The following is a 19,976-nucleotide window of genomic DNA, read 5'->3' as shown; positions in this document are numbered from 1 at the left end:
TAATGAATTCTTCCGCAGTTAAACCACTTTTTACATATAATTACAAATACAACATTCTTTTGGAATATACTCGAACTTATATTATCCTCAAATTCACCGGTGTCTTCTGTAAAAACTCCATTGACGGGACAAGCTAAGCTTTCAACTTCACCTCGAGACAGAGATTTCAACATTTTAGTTCGCACCTGTGATATACGATTGTGGAACACCAGGGTACGCGTATCGTCGACTCTCAAGTGTTTTCATTCCTATCTGAAATTGCGTTAGTTAATCGTATTCTTCTCACTTTTTTCTTAAGCATGAAATCTTTAATAAACTGTGATTCGTCTAGAAATCTCGCGCCACCCTTTTTTTCCTACATACGACTATGGAATACCAGGTTACGAGTTTGGTTCGTTAGCACGTAGCGTCTACTACAACGCCTCTGCGCATTTACGGGCGGAACGGGGAGAGACAGAATGTGGCCGAGACTACTTCAGAATCAGTATATACCACTTCGATAAACAAATCATGGCCGGTGTTAGAAATTGACTCCAATAGCACGAATGGTAATGTACACTGAAGAGGTTCGAATGGTGAGGACTGAGCCGCTCTCCTTGTTTCAGCCTATATGACGAGCACGTGATGTTCGTGTGATTTCTCAACCAGCATGCATTTCGTACTGGTAGAGTTTCACATTTGGTTCAATTTAACGCACTATAAAGATGGAATTTTAGTCTGCACTGTTTACAATACAGCGTATACCCAAAGCGATGCAAATGACAGTAATTTCCTTTACAATTTCGAATTACATTTTCTCGGCTAAAGCAATACTTAACTGGATGAAACTTTACAAGATTACCAAGTTAAGTATAAATCAGAGTTGGAAAAAATATCCAGTATGGTTTCTAATTAAGCTGCCATAAGCCCGGGGTAAGTGTTTAATCATCATAAAAAATAGTTCTTGTTGCGCTGGGGCTTGCAGGAGGGCGAGACGAACTTGTGGGTCTTCTTTTGTTTTTTACTTTAACCTTCCTCTTCGATAGCATCAGCGCCTAAAGAAAAAAATGAGTGAACTTACGATGAAATTTCTAGAAGTGTTCGATGGCCGTTTGGGTTCTAGCGAAATTTTCTTAATTCTCCAAAGAATTCCGAACCAAAGTCGTCCGGTTATAAATGTTTTATTGAATTCTTGGATGCAAATGTTGACAAAAAAAAAATAATAAAAAGTTTCTCAGGTAAAAAGATAGAACTAAGTTGATTTTTCGAAATGTTCTAGGTGCATTTTTAACACTGAGATATGCGAGTCCAATCACAAGCCTTTCATTTTCCCCAAACGGTAATCTTTTACAGCGTCGTTACACAGTTTTCTGTAAATACCTGTGTTAGTATGGGCCGTACAATCACATTACCAGGAGGCTGCATCCAAGGTTCACCATCTATTTGTACGGGCATCTCTGATTTTAATTTGATGTTGATCTGTAATAAAGTAAAAATAACTGTCATCAATTAAAAAAAAAGCATTGAAGCGGATGAGCGAAGAGGGCAAATTTCTAAAGAAATTGTGGTTCTGCGTCGGTGTGGGGGGGAGGGGGAGGGGGAGGGGGGAAGGGAAGGGGTGGTATTACATGATAGTTTTTTTTATCAACTGATTTTATAAAGTAAATATGCAGAAAAAAATGACGCTACGCCACTGGTGGGAACATAGTAACGTGAAAAACAGAAATTACAAGAGAATAGTACGAGGATAATCAACTTATGGCTTCATTATGTTATTTACTGTATTACAACCAGACATCTATACCTGGGCTCCCTGTGCTAGCCGAATACCAGTCCTGATTCCACTTTGAATCTGACCCTTATAATAAAGAATTCGTTTTAATTAAGAACTAATGCACCATTTTTATTGCTAAATAAAAACGTTTCCTATGCAAATACTTAAGAAGAAAGGAAAAGGCAGGATACAAAAATTGTGGCAATTATAGAAAAAAATACGCGGAGCAGATTGGAGAGAACAGTATGGTGCATATGCCTGCTGACGTTAGGATGTGAAGGGTAAAGATGGTGGTGATTCTGACTCACTAAGTGCATTACTCCCTGAAGTCCAACCACCTCGACAAGACCGTCACAGTGACAAGCTGGGGAATGACCCTGCAAAAATATTCAAGCAATTTCAATTGTGCGTGGAAAAGGAATCCGGGATTGCATTTATTTCGTTTAACTTTGCTTTGCGATTGGTCCAGATAATTCAAGCCACTCTCCGAACCAATCACGGGCAAAACTAAAACCAACAGTGGTTTGGTCATTTGCTACTTCCCGCGCTATTGGCGGTTTGGACAATTCTACTCTTCGTACTTATTGACTTCTTTATAGCTAATGCGCTGAATCTTTGAGTCTTTTCCAGACCTCATCTTCTAGGGACAACATGTCATGGTTATTTTATCAGTTGTTTGGTGCTAAGAATATGAGCAGATATCACCACTAAATTCATGAAGTACTACATACATCTTCTTTGTCTGGTCCCCATGCAACTGTGCCTGCTCCCCAACTGGACGGAAAACAAATTTTAAAAAAAGTTAAAGCGCAAAATTTATACAAAAGAATAAAAGACTTTACAAGTAATGAATTGATAATCGCAGGTCAGCTGCTATCAAAGTAATCTCAGAAAAGAAGCCTTAAAAATTCAGACTTTGACTAGAATCGAACCCGGGCCTCCCAGATAATAGTTGGGGACTGCTGCGAAGCCACGTGATGTGAGTGAGACAAATTTTAAAAGGTTTTTCGTTCCCGTAAAGGAATCAGATCATAATTATATGAAACAAATAATGTTGACCTACACGAATCATACTTTCACCGGGCATAAAAACTGTGCAGCTAAAAATTACTTGTTGAAGCCGATGTGCAGCAATTTTCTTGCAATTAAATTGAAAATCTAACCACTGCAAAGTTAATTCGAATTAACTTGATTGACCTCGATTTCAAGCTTTTACTTACCTGCCTATGTTCAGAATTACAATTCCTTCTAGTGTTGGTAAGTCAAGTTTTTTGCCATCAATCTGCAGCGAAAAGGAAGTAAATAAGATACTGGTCCCTGGAAAGTTAAAGAGGACGAAAGGCAAACAAGCACCGCAAACGCCAAAACAAAACGCTCAGGTGTGATTGGAGCATGAAATAAAAAATTGTGCAACTGATACGCATGCAATCATTAAGAGTTGAATACAACTGAAAGACGATGATTTGGACCAACACTCGATGCTAAGAAAGTAAATTCTGTTACAGGGGTTTCAATAACCTTTTTCCATAAGCAGCTGTCGATGGTAAAATAGGCGGCTGTGGCCGAAAAGGGGCAGTATGGTGAAACCCAAACATGAGCCCGCTTGAAGGGTAAACAAAAGGCAATAAGAGGTCTTATAGTCAGCGGTACACCCCTTTTATTGTGATCAGCCATTCAATACCATCGTTCTACAGATTAATCACCTCGATTTCGACCTCTTGAGTAAATGTCCGCGAGTAGCCTTTGACCATTTTCTTGATACCTGCTCTAAAGTAAAAAGCTTTATTATGAAGCCTGAAACAAAAAGAAACCCAAAAAAAAAAAAAAAGGGGGGAATTAGAGATTCAACAGAGTCGCACTAACAATAAATTGCAAAACACAAAGTCGGGGTTTTTTTCAACCTATCCCTTTTCAAAAGAGCTTTCAACGGAGGTTAAAATTTATCCTGAGTTTGAGTACATTAAACGCAGTAAAGATGAAACAACAGTACATCTCAGAAGACAATGGAACCTTTGTTACCATCCAATGGCTTTCGCAATCAACACTCTTTTTCTTCAATCGAAGGCACTATGACTAATTTTGTAACCTGTAAATTGAATCCTTTGTATCCTCACCTGCTATGGAATTTATCTGGTTCTTCCTCCCTCTGAAGATGAAAATCTAAACAAAGCTCAGCTCCAATTCCGATGCCAAAGTAATTATTCATGGTAAAAATACTAGGATCGTCTTCTCTTCCTCCTATCGAGCCAAGCGCACTGTCGTTAGTGTCCGCTGAATCAAACATGACACACCATCTATCAAGAAACACTTCGTGTGCCTGATCAACGGCCATGAGAAGCGATACAGGACCAGGGTGTGAAATTAACTTTTTTTTCTGATAGTCACTTGGCTCCTAAATTCTTCAAAGTGGTAGCCAATTAAAAAAAAGTTGGTCGCCATTTTCAAAGACAAACAAAATCTTTCTTTACGCTGTCAGCGTTCTAGATAGACCCTCCAAAATTGAGTTAGGGAAAAGATCTTTAACGTGCTACAAAGTGGACACTAGGATGGATGATATACAACGTTCAGGCTCATCTAAATCCAAGATGGCGTCTAGTTATCGATCGTGATGCATGTGCTACGTTTTGGAAACAAACTTAACGAGGAAGTTTGCCGCGGATTTATCTTTGCAAATCTTTTTAATTCACTATCTCTCTTGGTAAAGTTATGATGAAACGTTCTAGTCGCCAATTTGGCGACTAACTTTCAGGATTTGGCCGCCAAAGTTAAAAATTTAGTCGCACTGGCGCCTGTATCAGGCGCAATTTCACGCCCTGCAGGACTCCCGCCACCAGAGTAACCACCTCCCCAATGGAGAACACGAGAGAGATCATTACCTGTAAGTTGAGAATCTCGTTCAATCTACCACTCATTTTCTAGCTACTATGGAAATCACGAGAGAGATGAATACATATAAGCTGGGAATCTCATTCAATTTCCCACTAACTCTCTTGTTACTATAGAAATCACGAAAGAGATTCATTCATACGAGAGTCTCGTTTAATTTCCCACCCATTCTCTTTTCACTTTGCTACAACACCCGAACGGCAGCTTTTCAAAATACGCTATAACGGTATTTCTACTAATTTAAACCTCTGCTATTAATCGTAACTTGAAAATGCATATAATTACCGTATAGAGTTCTAGACTTTCAGTTATCAATACTACTTGATTTACTTTCAAATACTACAAACTTTTCAGGCCTAAAAAGGGAAAATCTGCATGACTTTCCAGGGTCTCTATCGCTTAGAAAACACGAATGACTAAGTCATGATTAGTTTCAGATTTCCATCTCATTGACCAAGTTTGTCGAACGAGTCTTGAAATCTATGACATATCGCAGAAAAACAAAACGTACAAAGGTACTTTTGACTCTGGAAATAAATTTTCTTTAAATCGTGGGGAACACGAATACTTTGTAAAAAATCCACTTACCAATGCCAAGAGGAAGAACTGCTGATGCAGGTAGCTTACACTTTATCTCTTGAACAACATCATCCAAACATGACAGCACCCAGCCAACTGTGCCATCACCACCACAGATCAAGACACGAAAATCAGAAATAGATCTGAAAGCATAAACTCTGAAGCAAAGATAAAAATCGATTCATATTTTAGATATTCAGAGATTTAAAGATGATGGGACAAAGCTGAGAGAAGAAGACAAGGCTAATAGTTTTGAGTATAGAATAGCTGTAAATGATTAATTTGGGAAGCAACCTATACAACAAAATATAAATCGCTCTTCTGCAGGACGACGTCACATAAGGAAAACTAACCGCCATGCCTTTTTTGGACTAAAAAATTTACATCAATCTTTACCACTTCCTTGCTTGTTTCATCTTGAAAGCGAGGCTTGGGGGGGAGACATTGGGTTATCTCATGTAAATATGGGTATCGCCCTTTAAAGGGTGCAATCTGCACTGGAAAGATTCTGCACCCACCCATATCTGCACTATGGCTTGATTAGCTCGGCCTCGGTCAATTCTCGTGGACACATGAGTCTAAGGAGATAGTTCTTACTAAGTAAACAACTTCCGTGTAACCTCAACAAATTCGGGTGGGAATTCGTCTCGATATGGAGGGGGAGCGAGTTTAACATACCCTGATAATGGGCCTCCCTCTAAGAGGCTGTACACTTGATTAGGGTTAAGCAGTCTCTGGAAAGCTGTGAACACGTCTGCCCCCTGACCGCCACCACTTTTGGAGTTTACCAGTACTAGAAGGGGTTGGCTTCCAAGGGGGAACAGTCCAGGCTATAGGGAATAACAAAAAAATCAAAATAGGCACAACTCCTTAACTGTAGGAAGAGAATACCGATATGCAAGAAACAGAAATCTTGATTCCAGTCAGTCTTTTTCAGTTCATCTGTTTTTTAAAGTACTTCTAGGAAATGCTCTACAGAAAGAACACAGAATTCGCTTAATATTTCCCATGGGCACTGCCAGTGGTATAATAATGTGTCTTAATTATTAGATACATTAACTGAGCTCTTGGATTACTAGTAACTCACCACAACTTGAAAACACACTTTTCACCTCACAAAATTCCATGGCTACAAAACAATTACAAGAAAAAATATGAGAACAACCAAAAGCCTCCCTTTGAGTATTTTAATACGTAAAATATTAGTTCGCCAAGGTGTTGTCAATCTTGTTACCAGGGTCACTGTCACTCTTAAATAGCTGAATGGACATGGCAGTTGGTCAGGGAAATGATGACTCAGGAAATGTACATTAGCCCCTCGTAAAACAAAGGTACTTGTTTAGAAGCATCTAAAAAACACACAAAACATAACTTACTTTCTCCTAGAATGTTGCCAATCAAAATTTTGTATTTGCTTGTGTCAAGGCCAACTGGGAGACTACCAATGCAAATGCATAAACTGCCCAAGGGTTCTATGTTTTGCCTCAGGTAGAATCTTGTGAGTTTCATTTTCCTTACAGACTTCTGCAAAGAAAAGAAGTACATTAACTTTTATAAGGAGTCTAACACCACCAGATGAATATAAGATCTATTATTTATCATTGAAAATCGCCTTGCAGTTATCAAAGGAAGTTAATAACAAAATGGATGCAAAGACATGAAACTATGGAAAGCAAAGTTGTCACCATCTTACCACCATACATTCAATGGCTGTAACTTAAAAATAAGAAAAGTGGAAGGTAAAAAGGCAGAGGAGCCCTTCACCCAGATAATTAACCCTTTACACCCAAAGATCAGTGTGCATATTCTCCTTGCTGTTTTCTATACATTTCCTACGGTGCTGACATGGAGATTTTGCTTAACAATCAAGAGCTCTGGTATTTGTTGATCATTTTTTAATTCTCATGACCTTAATGTTTGATTCAGGGGTGATACTGTAAGGAGAAATTAGATGTTGGTCAGTCTAAGGGGTAAAAGGGTCAAACTATTATACTGTTTAATTCTACATAACTACATCTACTGTTGACTTACTATGTGAGAGGTTGATGATTCTCTGTTAGCTTCTATCCTTCAAATGACAACCAATAAGTTTTCCAAATGTACTTCCTATTAGTTTTTATTTACAAAATTATATTACATTATGATTTGTGTACTGGTAAACAAACATTAAACTGTTTGTCTCATGATGTCAGAGTCAGGCTAATTGATAGATCAACATCTATTTAATCCATCAACACCTTCATCAGGTGTTGAGGTCGAAAGTTGATATGTCACTATTTGTAGCAACTTGGTTTGTAATTATTGGTGGATTATAGCTTGCTGTCATTGGAGTATTTCGATACTCATTAATTATTCCCTTAAAGGTCTACTTTGTTACTGATCAGCTGTTATGCTATTTGATAGTAAGCATTTCAATTCCATCATCTCTATTGACGTATTAGATTTGTGTATAAGTTGAACAGTTAAAGTTAATATCTAACCCTCTACCACCTTGAGTGTTGTACTATGAATATTGACAAGTTTTCAAGCAGAAAGCTAATAAGAAGACAGGTCCTTAATGGTCGGCTAATGGTCGAATTAATGAATATCAGGTTATATTGTTTGATTCAGTATCAAATTTTCATGGCTGAAAACATAAATATGTATCAATCTCACAATGCAGTGGACTGATATGTTGATTTTGCAAGTACAGTGTATAGGGGCCATCTGATTACATCAATCAGAAATATAAAACTATGTAAAACCATACTATGTAAACTTGACATTATTTGATTCCTTATCCACTTACCAAGAGACAATATGCAGACCTCCTTCCCTGGAGAGTTTAAGTAAGATGTGTCTTTGCATTGCCTTCTTTAAGTGATGCACTGTCGCATTTTGGATGACAACTACAGCTGAAAGTTTATTAAAAGGCATATAAAATTATATATATATAAGGAGTGGATCTTCCACTATGTTCCCCAAATTTTTTCACCAAAGAGAACCATCACTTCTGGATGCGACAGAGAGTCAATCTTTTTCTCCGATTCTTCTGGGCTCTCTTCGTCCGCCATATTGAGTTGAGGTTCATTCCCAGGCTTTCTCGAGGTGAAAGAAGAGTGCGCCTGCCTCCGCTTGCCACGATTAGATTACGGCCTACATTCCATTTCACTCATAGATCGCGTAAGTTGGATAATGATCTCCAATGAAGAACAACTTAAGATTGTTGTTCTGTGGTACTCTTTTTTTTCATGTGGGTATGCTGCTGAAGCCAAAAAGAAAAAGGATCTATAAACTATTGTTGAGGTATGTGAAGAGATTAAAATCTCAGACAAGCTTCTTGCGCTTAAATTACTGGTAGTATTTCTTTGTGATCGATCGGGTGCTAATTTCTGCAATTTTGAATTTGGATTTTATCTTTCTTCGAAGAAAAAAAAAGCGAGCATTTATAAAGTCTGTGAAATTGGTATTATTTGAGGGAAAATTCACGAAATTTGTCGCGATAACCTACCCGCGCGGATTTTGTTATGCAGTCGAGAAAATTAGAAGCTTAAGTTTTTAAACTTTGCATACGTACGGTACGTACGGGAGGACTTTGGGTGGACTTTATAGCAAAATATGTTATACTGAAAAAAAATCCATATTCGTTTGTTAGCCAAAAGAGGCTAAGGTAAAGGTTGTTGTTGGAATATCGATTAAACTGTTGATATGTATTGTGTATGCCAGTTGATAACACTTCTGTGGTACCAATGTGAACGACATTAGTCCTTCGCGGGCGAAAGATACTAAAATATCACGCGCTATTTTTTTTTTTGTCCTTTATCGCGGTATTTGTTTCATCGATATTCAAAATAATATTTTTTCAAGCGCTCCTCATGGAAAAAAAGTGGAAAATCAAATAACTATCAACATTTTTGCTTTTTTTGTTCAAATACATGCACACTACATGTAATAGTCTGGGCTATTTGAGAAGGAGTGTCACGACAGGTGGTCTAAAGTGATGCTAGAAATTAATAATTTATTACAAATTTCGTCTCCTGGCAGCAGTGATTAGGTTAATACCATGGCTTTGATCTTCTAGTTTACATGAAATATAATTTGTAAGGACTTAAAAGCATAGATCTTATTAGAAATCTGTAGACTGTTCTTCAATAGATGGGTGCAACTGGTTCACATGTGATTCATACAATGTAACTCATACAATGTAACAATGAATTGTATTAATACATGTACCAATCCAATAAGCACAAGATTTTAATTGTAATATATATTAGAGAAAAAGTATGATTTGTGCATTTCTGAAGAGTAGTTCAAATACCTGACTGTGTATATATTGTTGAATTAAGACAAACAAAATGGAGTTGAGAAGGGAAATTCCTACAGTCTCATTAAAACATTTACTAGAATTTTCATTCAAAGTATGTTGTTGAAACTCAGTAGAATATGAGTGACACAACAATTTTGTTAAGAATATTCTCAAAATAGTTGTAAACAAAAAAAAGCTTGGGCCACTATATACTTTTAGCATTAGAAAAGATGGTCTGCACAGTAATCTGAATATCCTCTGCTTTGTGATGGCTTTTGGTGTTCTTTTCAATGAACTATTTTACTGCCAAATTTGGAAAGTGGTGGGCAATGGACATAATCAAGTAAATTGTGTTAAATTAGATGAGTATTGTAAATATAATTAAGTGAGGGGGCAAAATCAAATTAATTAACTTAAATTCCCTCTAGGGTTTGCACAGAATGCAGTTATTTAATTTCTTAAATTATAGAAATTTGCACACTAATCAGGAAAGAATGCAAAAATGAAGACTAATTAATCTACTAGATGAAATTTGGAGTTTTTAATTCTTTTTCAGTTTAGAAGCTTCTAGTAGAGCTAGTAAATATGTGATCATTATCTGTCTGTATACTTGTTTGGTTTTATATCAGAAATCTCAGTCCTTGAATATTTTAACTGCTGACTTGTGCATAATTACCATATGGACAGACTTTTCATGAAGTATTCTATATAAAATCATATGATCTTTCTATTCCAGTACAAGCCTGCTACCTGTGAGGACAAAGCAGATAATGGCGACATTGTGTCTGTTCACTATACAGTATGTACATATATGACTTTCATGTTGTCTGCTTCTTACTTGAAAGCATTACAGTGAATTCCTAAGGAAAGGATGTTCTCACATCCTTACATTTTTCAAGCCAGAAATTTGAACCAAAATTGTTTTAATCACTTGGGTGCCAACATGTTATCAATAAATAGAATTTGGCATCCTCTCCCTTTAGCTTTCTGTTATCATTTTAAATTAGACTGCCTAAACAAAAAGACAAAAATAACTGCCAAAATAAAAACAACAACAACAACAACAAAAAGTAAACAACAACAAAAAGTAAAAACCTGATCTCAATTCTTATTCAAGATGTGGCTATCACAAATGTTTTAATTTCCTTAATTTGACAATACACTCTTGAAGGGTACACTGGAAATTTGGGTTTACGGTTAGATCGCTCCATGGTTAGATCGCTCCAAGTCAGATCGCTCCATACCGAAGTCAGATCGCTCCACTCGCAAGTTAGTTCGTTCCATCAAATAAGTTACTTCGCTCCATACATAAGTTACTTCGCTCCATGAAGAAAACTAACGTGGAAGGTTGATAAAAGACAGAAGGATAAGGGAAATTTCATCATTTATTACACACTGAAACACTTATTTCATCATTGGTAATTCGCTTTGGTGGGTTCAAGTGAACGAATCGTCGATCACTTTATATTTCAGCAACTTGATCGCAAGCAACATCATCAACTATAAACTACAAAGATCAGAAGTAAGTTAGGTTATTAGTTTTCTACGTTCATTACACACTGAAACACTTGTTCCAACATCGGTAGTTCAACCGATCGCAAGACGCAATACACATCATCAGAAGTAGATCAGAAGTAAGTTAGTGTATTAGGTTTCTACATGGAGCGAAGTAACTTATGTATGGAGCGAAATAACTTATTTGATGGAGCGAACTAACTTTCGAGTGGAGCGATCTGACTGCGGTATGGAGCGATCTGACTTGGAGCGATCTAACCATGGAGCGATCTAACCGGATACCGAAATTTGAACCAAAATTGTTTTAATCACCTGGGTGCCAAGCTGTTATTAATAAATAGATTTTGGCATCCTCTCCCTTTAGCTTTCTATTATCATTTGAAATTAGACTGTCTAAACAAAAAGACAAAAATAAACTGCCAAAATGAAATTAAAAAAACAACAACAACAACACAAAGTAAACAACAACAAAAAGTAAAAACCTCTTCTCAATTCTTATTAAAGATGTGGCTATCACAAATGTTTGAATTTCCTTAATTTGACAATAAACTCTTTTAGGGTACACTGGAAAATGGACAAATGTTTGACTCATCCCTGGCAAAAGGAAGGGAGCCACTTGAGTTCCAGTTGGGAAAAGGGAAAGTTATAAAAGGTAACTCGCTCCAGGCCTTGTTGATTATTTTGCAATGCTATCTGAGGGTGATTTAGTTTTGGATTCATAAAGCCATTAAGCCAAAGTTATCAGTCAACTGCGCTCTATAGCAAAAAAAATAAAAAATTTAAAATCATGAGCTGATGAGAACACAGTTTAGCAGCAATATATAAAGCATGAGAACACTCAAGTGAGCATTTGACTGGCAATTGGTTTTTTTTTTAAAATCTGATTTGTTGAGAATATGGAGCAAGTGTTCTTGCATGACCAATCACATAGAAACTTGAAGTGAAACCATAAAATTAAACTTGGTTAATTGCAATATTTTGACTTCTTTTACTATCTGGTTTCTGATTATTTTTTAAAAGCTCTTAGTTAAAACCATTTTAGAGATGCGAAGATATCCCAATTCTTCATTTCACGTAAATGAAATATTCTCTTGACTCACAATATGTGAATTATTTAGCTACTAAAGTTTTACTTACAACTGTGTGACATTTTGTTGGTCATGTATACATACATAGTGACGTATAAAAATTATAAGGAGGAAACATTAAAAGCTAGACTAGAAAGGAACCACTGTCCTCAGTCAAGTGTTCTGGTGAATTTGATTATATGAGGTTACCTTTTGTGATATCTAATGTAGACTGAGCATCATTGAAAATAAAAACCAAAAGAAATAATTACTGTATAGTGATTTTAGATATATGAAATTCATATATTTGCACTGTGATGAAGAAACAGATTTAGGAGATCCTTGCAGCTAAGAACACTACTGAACTAGTAGTTGAAAATGGGACCTGAGAAAAATTCAGGCCTGTATGGGATTTGAACCCATGACCTCTGTGATACCAGTGCAGTGCTCTACCAACTGAGCTAACAAGCCAACTGGGAGCTGGTCAATATGTTGGGTCCAAATAAACCATCCAGGTGATGAATAATAATGACTTCCAACATGAGTTCTTCTTTTGCCTGGTTGGTAATACTTTTTTTAAAAGCTCCCAGTTAAAGCCCTTTTAGAGTTGTTAAGATTTCCCGAATTGTGATTTTATGTGAACCGCAGTGACAGAAAGTTCACCACTTTACAAGTAATAGCCACCTTAACTTTTTCACCTATTTCTGTAATTTTTTTTTACAGGTTGGGAGATGGGTATAAAAGGAATGTGCATAGGGTAAGTTTTAGAAATACTACAGTATGTATAATGATTTTAGATATGTGAAATTCATTTATTTGCACTGTGGTGAAGAAACAAATGTAAGAGATCCTCGCAGCTGAGAACACTACTGAAACGAGTAGTTAAAAATAGGACCTGAAAAAAATTTCAGGCCCGTATGGGATTTGAACCCATGACCTCTGCGCCTCTGGTGTAGCACTCCACCAACTGAGCTAACAAGCCAACTGGGAGCTGGTCAATATGTTGGGTCCAAATATACCATCTATACATACTACAGTATATGATAAAAAACAACAACAAGGTCAAATATTTTCATCATGAGCAGATTTTTGTAATCAGCAATTAGTGCTATCGAGGAGGGTACTTCTTCTAAAGTGGGGCTTAGCTTAGCAGGATTTCCTCAACTGAAAAAAAAATACCTGCTTAAAATTTTACTTCTAAGTGACAAGTTGGGGTGCAAAAAATTGTGCCCATGGATTTATACTATTTTCCAAGTTCTATTCATTTGAAATAAGCTATTTGCAAGCATAACTGACAACAACATTGGCATGGCAACTCTTTTAAGAGTTACTTAAAAGTAAAACTCCCTCTGGACTTCAAAGCCCCTTACTGTCTTAACTGCCTTTCCCATCCCCCTTTTCGCATTGTTTATTCTCTACAAATAAGTTAAAAACCCTTTTGGTTGATCATTTTTGTGGCTCCCTCAAACAAGTTTACAGAAGCGGTGCTCAGGCTGATATTTTTCAATAGACTATGATTCTGCTTTTTCTCTTTTGCAGTGAAAAAAGAAAATTGATCATCCCTCCTCACCTAGGGTATGGAGCTCGTGGAATTCAGAATGTTATTCCTTGTAAGTAAATATTGATTGTAACAATGACCATGGAGGAACTAAGGGGGCCTACATGTATAAGTACAGAAAATGGTCTGAACGCAAGCGCAAGTCCTAATTTATGACACAGGTGATATTTGGGAAGTTTTCTTAATTGAACTTGGATGACCAAAACATTTCAATAATATAATTATATTAAATGCAGAATTGGTTCGTATGAGTTTCTGATTTACTATATTATCAAAAAAATTCATTTTTCAAATCTCTTTGTTTGTCCTCAGCACACATTACTTAAAATAAGAAATTTCCAACAAGTTGGAAAATGCTCATATTTTCTTTGTAATGGCAATTTGATAAAATAATTATGACATTTCAACCAAGTTTAAAGTTTTTTGAAATATTTAGAACTTAGCATTTTTTGTTTGTCTTTAATTCTGAGCACATGTAATATGTAAATCTTGTGTTGCAATCTATAACCTATTTTATTGGGCATGAGTCATTGACCAATCATGAACAAGATATCTGTTGGATATGTGGTAATAGCCAAATAGGAAAAAAATTTCTTTTGAATTTCTTGTTATAACACAGATGGGAATGGTTAAGAAGCCTTTCCTTTTTGCTCTCTTTGCAAGATTTCTGCAGAGCCCCATTCTTCATTATACAGATAGTTTATGGAGAAAGAAAATAATGGCAGAAACAATATTTTGCCTTTAGCACTACAACTTTGATTTGTCTTAGAATAGTATGGGGTTATAAAGAAATCTTTCTGCTAATCATGATATTAATATCATTCTACGTTACTGAATAAACAGCAAATCCTAACATTTTCTAATTTTTGCTCTATTCACACATAGCCGACTCTGTACTAATTTTTACCACCGAGCTCATGTCCATTAAGAGGAAGTCGCTGTTCGATCCAAAGTTACTGCTGCAAATAGGATTTTGGCCGCTCCTGGCTGGAGTGATTTTGTACTATCTGTATAGAAAGACATCTAAGAAATCTGCAAAGCCTGAAACAAAGTCGAGCAAGAAAAATAAAAGGAAGTAATAAAACTGTGAACCTTTTTATTTGAGGTTATTCGTAAATGATATCACAGTATGCCTCTTACTCGGCATCAGTTGACTATGACACGATTTTGTACCCTAATTTGGGAAACTTTCCATGCGCAACGTTCCAACGCTTGAAGTTCGTTGACCACTCTGGAGCAATCAGCGTAGAAACCAGAACTCGGTTAGTGATTGAGAAAAGTGACAATTAACCCTTTAACTCCCAAGATCTGATTGTCAATTCTCCCCTCTAGCTACTACACATTTCCTTGTTAATTGATTAAGAGAATTAGGTGTTCAATCAAGGAAATAAATTGTACCTGATAAGTCTGAGTGTTCTCATTACCTGTTTGCTGTATAATGTATGGATACTAGAGGGAGAAGTTACTTGGTAATCACTTAAGGGAGTTAAAGGGTTAAAGTACGTTGCCTGAAGCGCGGGCAAACGCGACTGACCAATTCGCGACCAGCTTTTAATTTAGATTTGATTGGTTGAGAGGATGGTGCAAGTTTTCTGGACCAATCACAGAGCGCAGTAAAGCAAACCCAAAGCGAACTTGGCTTGCTTTTGACACTTCACACTTACTTTAGACAGCGAAGATTGCTCTACATTTTCTTAAGAACCAGTCAAATTATCTATCGGAAAGTATTATCCGCTGCTATTAACGATTACTTAATGGTAATGTTATTCACGAAATGACGTGGAATGTCACGGTTAATAGAATTTGTTCGTTTGTTCGCCGTAATGGCGCTTCTTCATGTTATCTCTCTTCCCATGGTTAACTGAAGAGATAACTTTACAAGAAACGAGGGCATTTAATTCAGCTTTCACTCACTGAATTCTTTCGGTTTCTGATGTGGAAGCCCGAATTGAAAGAACTTACCGAAAGTTTAGTTTAGAAGAACTCATAACTGTGCTTAAATTTTGTTCACCGAAAAAATTAGGAGAATCCAGGCATTAAATGACTGAACGTGAGAATTATTAATTAAAATGCCAATAAATACCTCTCCAAGTCATTTTGCAAAGGAGTGAAAAATACCTATGGTGTTTAGACCGCGTGTCAAGAGTTATAACCCAATCAATGATATATTTGCGATAACAAATTTGTTTGGAAACCAATTTTACGCAAACAACGAAAATGATTTGAGGAGCAAAACTTTACATAAGTCATTTGTAAGGTCAACCCTAGTAGTAGTGATCTATGAGAAAGGCTTTAAACACGCTGTCCCCCGCTGGCGAAAAATGGATATCTTCATATAACACAACTCATCACCTGACGGATATCACCCGCTGTGAGCGTGTGTGGGTGTGTGAGAGGAGGGGGGGGGGGGGGTTGGGCGGTAAGGGAAGAAGCGGGACTGCCCGCTCCTAGAACCGATCAGATCACAAAATTGTAAAATTCCCCCCCTTCACGAACTGAGAAAAAAAGAGAAAGTGATGGTAAACTATCAACCGGCTGAGGAAGGTCCTTGTGGTGAAAACTTAAAAAAATCCTGCCCTCTAACGGAGATTTAAACTCTAAGAACCTCCCAGTCGGTAAATAACATATTTATCTTTCCACTGACGGGTCATTTTCAATCCAGGGACATTATATCGCGGAAATAAGTTTCGTTTTCGAGAAGTTGATGAAAGAAGAAAATGAAAATGCTTTTGAGATGAGATCCGTAGTTTTGGATTCTCGGTTCAAAAAAGTAAGTCAGTGTTCATGAAAATAAAAAAAAAATGTATTAAGGGTAAAACATTTGGCATAATTTGGATTCGAAAGTCAAATACTGTTATAAAATAATAAAAGCGTTGGTTGCCGATGAAGAGTAACGTTAGTCATATAATTTAGTCAGTTTATTCAGTTCATTGCAACATTATATAAATAAGTTATTAAAACTGCTCAAAGAGAAAAGGGAAAAGAAAAAAAAAACGAATATACCTTATTTCAGTTCCTCTTTTGAGGTAGACGTGGACTTAGAAAATTACGTGATGGAAATTTTTGTCTATTTAAAACTTAATTTGTTAAAAACAACAGTTAAAACAGCTGTAAAACCCTTTACCCTTGTGTGAATTAATTATCTTCTGCTTATGCGGATAAACGCGATCAGATTCTTTCAGAGTTGTCGCGGAATCAAGAGGACTGTATACTTCTTTGTTTTCTAAACGCGTTTATTTTCTTCCATCACTCCTGACAATCTGAACATACTAACACTCTAACGATCTAATACCAATCTCTCTTACAATTCAGTGCTACTTCGTTTTACAGTTCTAGTTGCGAAATAAAGTAATTTTCCCACAATCACGAGTTCAGTAAATTCCCAATCCCAAAGTACTGTAATATACCCTATTTTAGTTGCAATTTCACAATTACACTTTTCTTTCCCTTATTTAGTTCACTGTACGCATGCAAATCAGTGCTGAACTTTGTTTACAACGTTGTGAAATATCATGTCACGAAATCTTCCTATTCGCGTTACAATCAGTCCAGTATTTCGTTACATTGTGTGACAATTTATAACATTAATCATTAATTATAAAGAAATCGTTCTCGACAAGAGTAAAGGGACAATCAACATTCAGGTACTAAACATAAGCGCTTCGTTTCTTTCTGTTCTTGTTTCATAATAGTTTAATTCATCTCTCTCGCTCACTATACGGTACAAAAGTTAGATTTGAAAGTAGAGAGATGTTTTTTGTTGATAGGAAATAAGCTTTCTAGATGTTGACAGATGGCGATCCTTTCGATGAAATTATTTTTTTCTGTTTGTTACCACAATATTTATCTTAAACTATTCTAGCTTCTGAAGTTCTGTAATTCGGTCATTTTAGTTTCTTTTTCTCCATTTTTGTGATTTTTATGTTATTGTTAGGTGCATTTTCCGCCTTTTTTGAGCAACAAAGGACACGAAAAAAGTTAAACATATTAATTAACTAATTGATCGACGTAGAAAAGAGTCTTAATTCTTCGAAAAACACAAATAGTAGTATTATCCCCGAAATAATAAACAAGAATGTATGTTATGTAGTGGTATTTTACAATAGAGATGCGAGTTTTACTGAAAGGGAAACATATTCCTTGTAAGTTAATCAAACGTTAATTTGAAAGTCAAATGGCATATGAGAAAAAAGACAGGAAGAAGTCAGTTTGTGAACGATAAACAGTTATATTCACAGAGTAACGGACATAATCTTAAAAAAAATTTACAACTCTTCGATTTTGTGGAGTCTTTCTAGAAGCCTTGTTCAAAATCTGTCCTGATGAGAAATTGAAAAATTGCTGAAATAATTATCCTTTTACGTGGTATAGAAAGCGCGCGACGCCTACAGATCTTTTTTCTGTCAGTTCTTTGATGATGCACTGTCTACCAATTTTTGCAGTAGAGTGATAAAAGCGCAATTTCTCCTTCTATCTTCAATATATGACGATATTGAACAGATTTACTTTGATAAGAACGAGACCTGTTAAACCACAAAATCGCAAACCTAACATTTCTGCGGCTTTTCTTCATCTAAAGATTAAAAAACACTAAACCTGTCTTTTAAATAGTTTCTCGCGACGTTCGCGCCATAAATTATGCAAAATATAACTAGTATATTTATACAGATATTGAAACATCTGTTGTTTAAATAGCAATAGCCGTTCTTTTGCCAAAAAGAACGAATAGTGACGGTTTTCGAATTTAAGATAAATTTTAAAACAATGAAGGACCTAGTTATTCTATTACGAGCTCTTTTTATCTAAAGGTGGTGAGCCTTTCTTTTTTATTGCAAGATAACTACATGTACACAGTCAGTACAGATGTCGATCCTGTTGATGAATATGCTACGTGCTTTACCGCAATATAGTTTCTAATATGTCTAAAATCTTTTTCCACTGCAAAATCAACTCGATCCCTTTCAGTTTATAACCATAGTATCTGTGAGTTATGCTCTAGATGTGCATTTTACGCCCTGTTAAAACCAGTACACGACAAAATGATTAAAACTTGAATCAATTCATGAAAGCACTTCATTCAATTCATCGAAATCTCATTTCCCTCTACCAACATCGTTATATTGTGAAGAAAAATGGTGTTGAGAATTTTGGAAAACGATCAACTCGATCAAATGAAAAATTCAAATGACATCAGAGCACAAACAGGAAGTAGGAAGCTTGTAAAATTATCAGTTGAGTGACGGATAAAAGGATAACTATTTACAGCGCGTGGATTTCAATTTATTTCCTCCAAAACTCTAAATGCGTCATCAGTATTCTTGCCGAAGAGGTTGGAGAACACCCCAAGGGAAACGAGAAGCACTTTCTTTGTGGGAAGGAAAATTCCAAAAAATCTGTACATTCTTTCTTCCTTACATTAAAAATGCATGAACATAATATTTACTTTGCGCAGCGGTCGGGATTTTGTTCAGCTTTTCCAAAAGAATAAAAATCACCTTTATATTTCATGTTTAGAGGATGAAAAGCGCCAAATATAGTATGGAATATTTTTATCGGTCGCCATGAATTAGCAATAAGTTTATCAATGACTCATCTCGTAACTGAATTATAACTAAGCTCTGTGATGACATTGGAATTCCTATTTCTTATTTTATTGGATTGTTAAGTAGTCTGTAAGCGAGAATTGAGAGACTGATTCATTTCGGGTGCATGTTGATGGACTGCGTAATTTAAACCTGATAATATGAACTTATCGAGATACTTTGAATGGACTCTTTTCCAAGATATTTTGGCTAAGGAAGGAAAGGAAGAATAATTATCCCCTCTACAAAATTTTGTACGTGTATGTGAGGTCATTTTTTTTTTAAAAAAGACAAGAATAGTGATAGGGAATCAAAGTGGAACAAGCTTTTACTACCTTTTACTATTCCTCACATTTAGGATTAGTAGGGGCTTTGGAATCGATAGCGAACTACCAAGATTTTTTAGGATTAAAACTTTTAATATTCTTCACATTACTATTATTACTTTTTTTTCCAATTATCTTCTTATTCAAAGTTCAAGAAGTAAACGTAAACGAAGCGTGTATTCGTTAGTTGTTCTTAAATTTTTATTTGACATTTTCATGTATTTTTCGATTTTTATAGATTTTATCATTATTTTGTAAATATTTTTAGTAATTACAGTGAATAAAGGATTATTTTACTACCTGTCTATGATCAAAATAAAAAGGAAATAGCGATTTTTATTCGAAAATTGCCGACTCTATATAGATGAAGTTAATATAAAAATTGCTTTCTTATAAGGTGAATACATATGGCTTCTGTAGTATCA

General features: G+C 35.9%; 3 protein-coding genes across 3 annotated transcripts; 1 reads left to right on the top strand and 2 right to left on the bottom strand.

Annotated features, from left to right (window-relative positions):
- Positions 1-1,777: 1,777 nt before the first annotated feature.
- Positions 1,778-6,228, bottom strand: LOC136281164 (diacylglycerol kinase theta-like). The gene is made up of 9 exons (XM_066167394.1): positions 6,190-6,228; positions 5,897-6,048; positions 5,228-5,376; positions 3,868-3,991; positions 3,457-3,547; positions 2,974-3,035; positions 2,485-2,527; positions 2,062-2,130; positions 1,778-1,837 (listed from the first exon to the last, which is right to left on the bottom strand). Exons 1-9 carry the CDS (start codon positions 6,226-6,228, stop codon positions 1,778-1,780), a joined length of 789 nt encoding a protein of 262 aa, XP_066023491.1.
- On the bottom strand, positions 6,224-8,287 carry LOC136281143 (uncharacterized). Its single transcript, XM_066167359.1, has 4 exons — positions 8,007-8,287; positions 7,250-7,286; positions 6,595-6,742; positions 6,224-6,347 (listed from the first exon to the last, which is right to left on the bottom strand). The coding sequence occupies exons 1-4, from the start codon at positions 8,132-8,134 to the stop codon at positions 6,274-6,276; spliced, it is 387 nt and encodes a 128-aa protein (XP_066023456.1). The 5' UTR covers positions 8,135-8,287; the 3' UTR covers positions 6,224-6,273.
- A 73-nt stretch (positions 8,288-8,360) lies between these two features.
- LOC136281315 (uncharacterized) lies at positions 8,361-15,872 on the top strand. Its single transcript, XM_066167773.1, has 6 exons — positions 8,361-8,503; positions 10,240-10,302; positions 11,577-11,670; positions 12,809-12,842; positions 13,625-13,695; positions 14,529-15,872. The coding sequence occupies exons 3-6, from the start codon at positions 11,598-11,600 to the stop codon at positions 14,720-14,722; spliced, it is 372 nt and encodes a 123-aa protein (XP_066023870.1). The 5' UTR covers positions 8,361-8,503; positions 10,240-10,302; positions 11,577-11,597; the 3' UTR covers positions 14,723-15,872.
- The last annotated feature ends 4,104 nt before the right edge of the window (positions 15,873-19,976 follow it).

This window comes from Pocillopora verrucosa, chromosome 5 (genome assembly GCF_036669915.1).
Source record: "Pocillopora verrucosa isolate sample1 chromosome 5, ASM3666991v2, whole genome shotgun sequence".
In the NCBI taxonomy this organism is placed as follows: domain Eukaryota; kingdom Metazoa; phylum Cnidaria; class Anthozoa; order Scleractinia; family Pocilloporidae; genus Pocillopora; species Pocillopora verrucosa.
This window is presented reverse-complemented; position numbering and strand designations above follow the sequence as displayed.

Coding starts and splice junctions, on each gene's coding strand:
- LOC136281164 (XM_066167394.1), bottom strand. CDS start 6,228: ATGGGAAATATTAAGCGAATTCTGTGTTCTTTCTGTAGA. Junction 3,548..3,867: donor CCAGATAAATTCCATAGCAG/GTGAGGATACAA, acceptor TTTTTGTTTCAG/GCTTCATAATAAAGCTTTTT. Junction 2,131..2,484: donor GGGGACCAGACAAAGAAGAT/GTATGTAGTACT, acceptor ATATTTTTGCAG/GGTCATTCCCCAGCTTGTCA.
- LOC136281315 (XM_066167773.1), top strand. CDS start 11,598: ATGTTTGACTCATCCCTGGCAAAAGGAAGGGAGCCACTTGAGTTCCAG. Junction 11,671..12,808: donor AAAAGGGAAAGTTATAAAAG/GTAACTCGCTCC, acceptor TTTTTTTTACAG/GTTGGGAGATGGGTATAAAA. Junction 12,843..13,624: donor ATAAAAGGAATGTGCATAGG/GTAAGTTTTAGA, acceptor TCTCTTTTGCAG/TGAAAAAAGAAAATTGATCA.
- LOC136281143 (XM_066167359.1), bottom strand. CDS start 8,134: ATGCCTTTTAATAAACTTTCAGCTGTAGTTGTCATCCAAAATGCGACA. Junction 7,287..8,006: donor GGTCTGCATATTGTCTCTTG/GTAAGTGGATAA, acceptor TGTCATTTGAAG/GATAGAAGCTAACAGAGAAT. Junction 6,348..6,594: donor TGGCAACATTCTAGGAGAAA/GTAAGTTATGTT, acceptor ATTGTTTTGTAG/CCATGGAATTTTGTGAGGTG.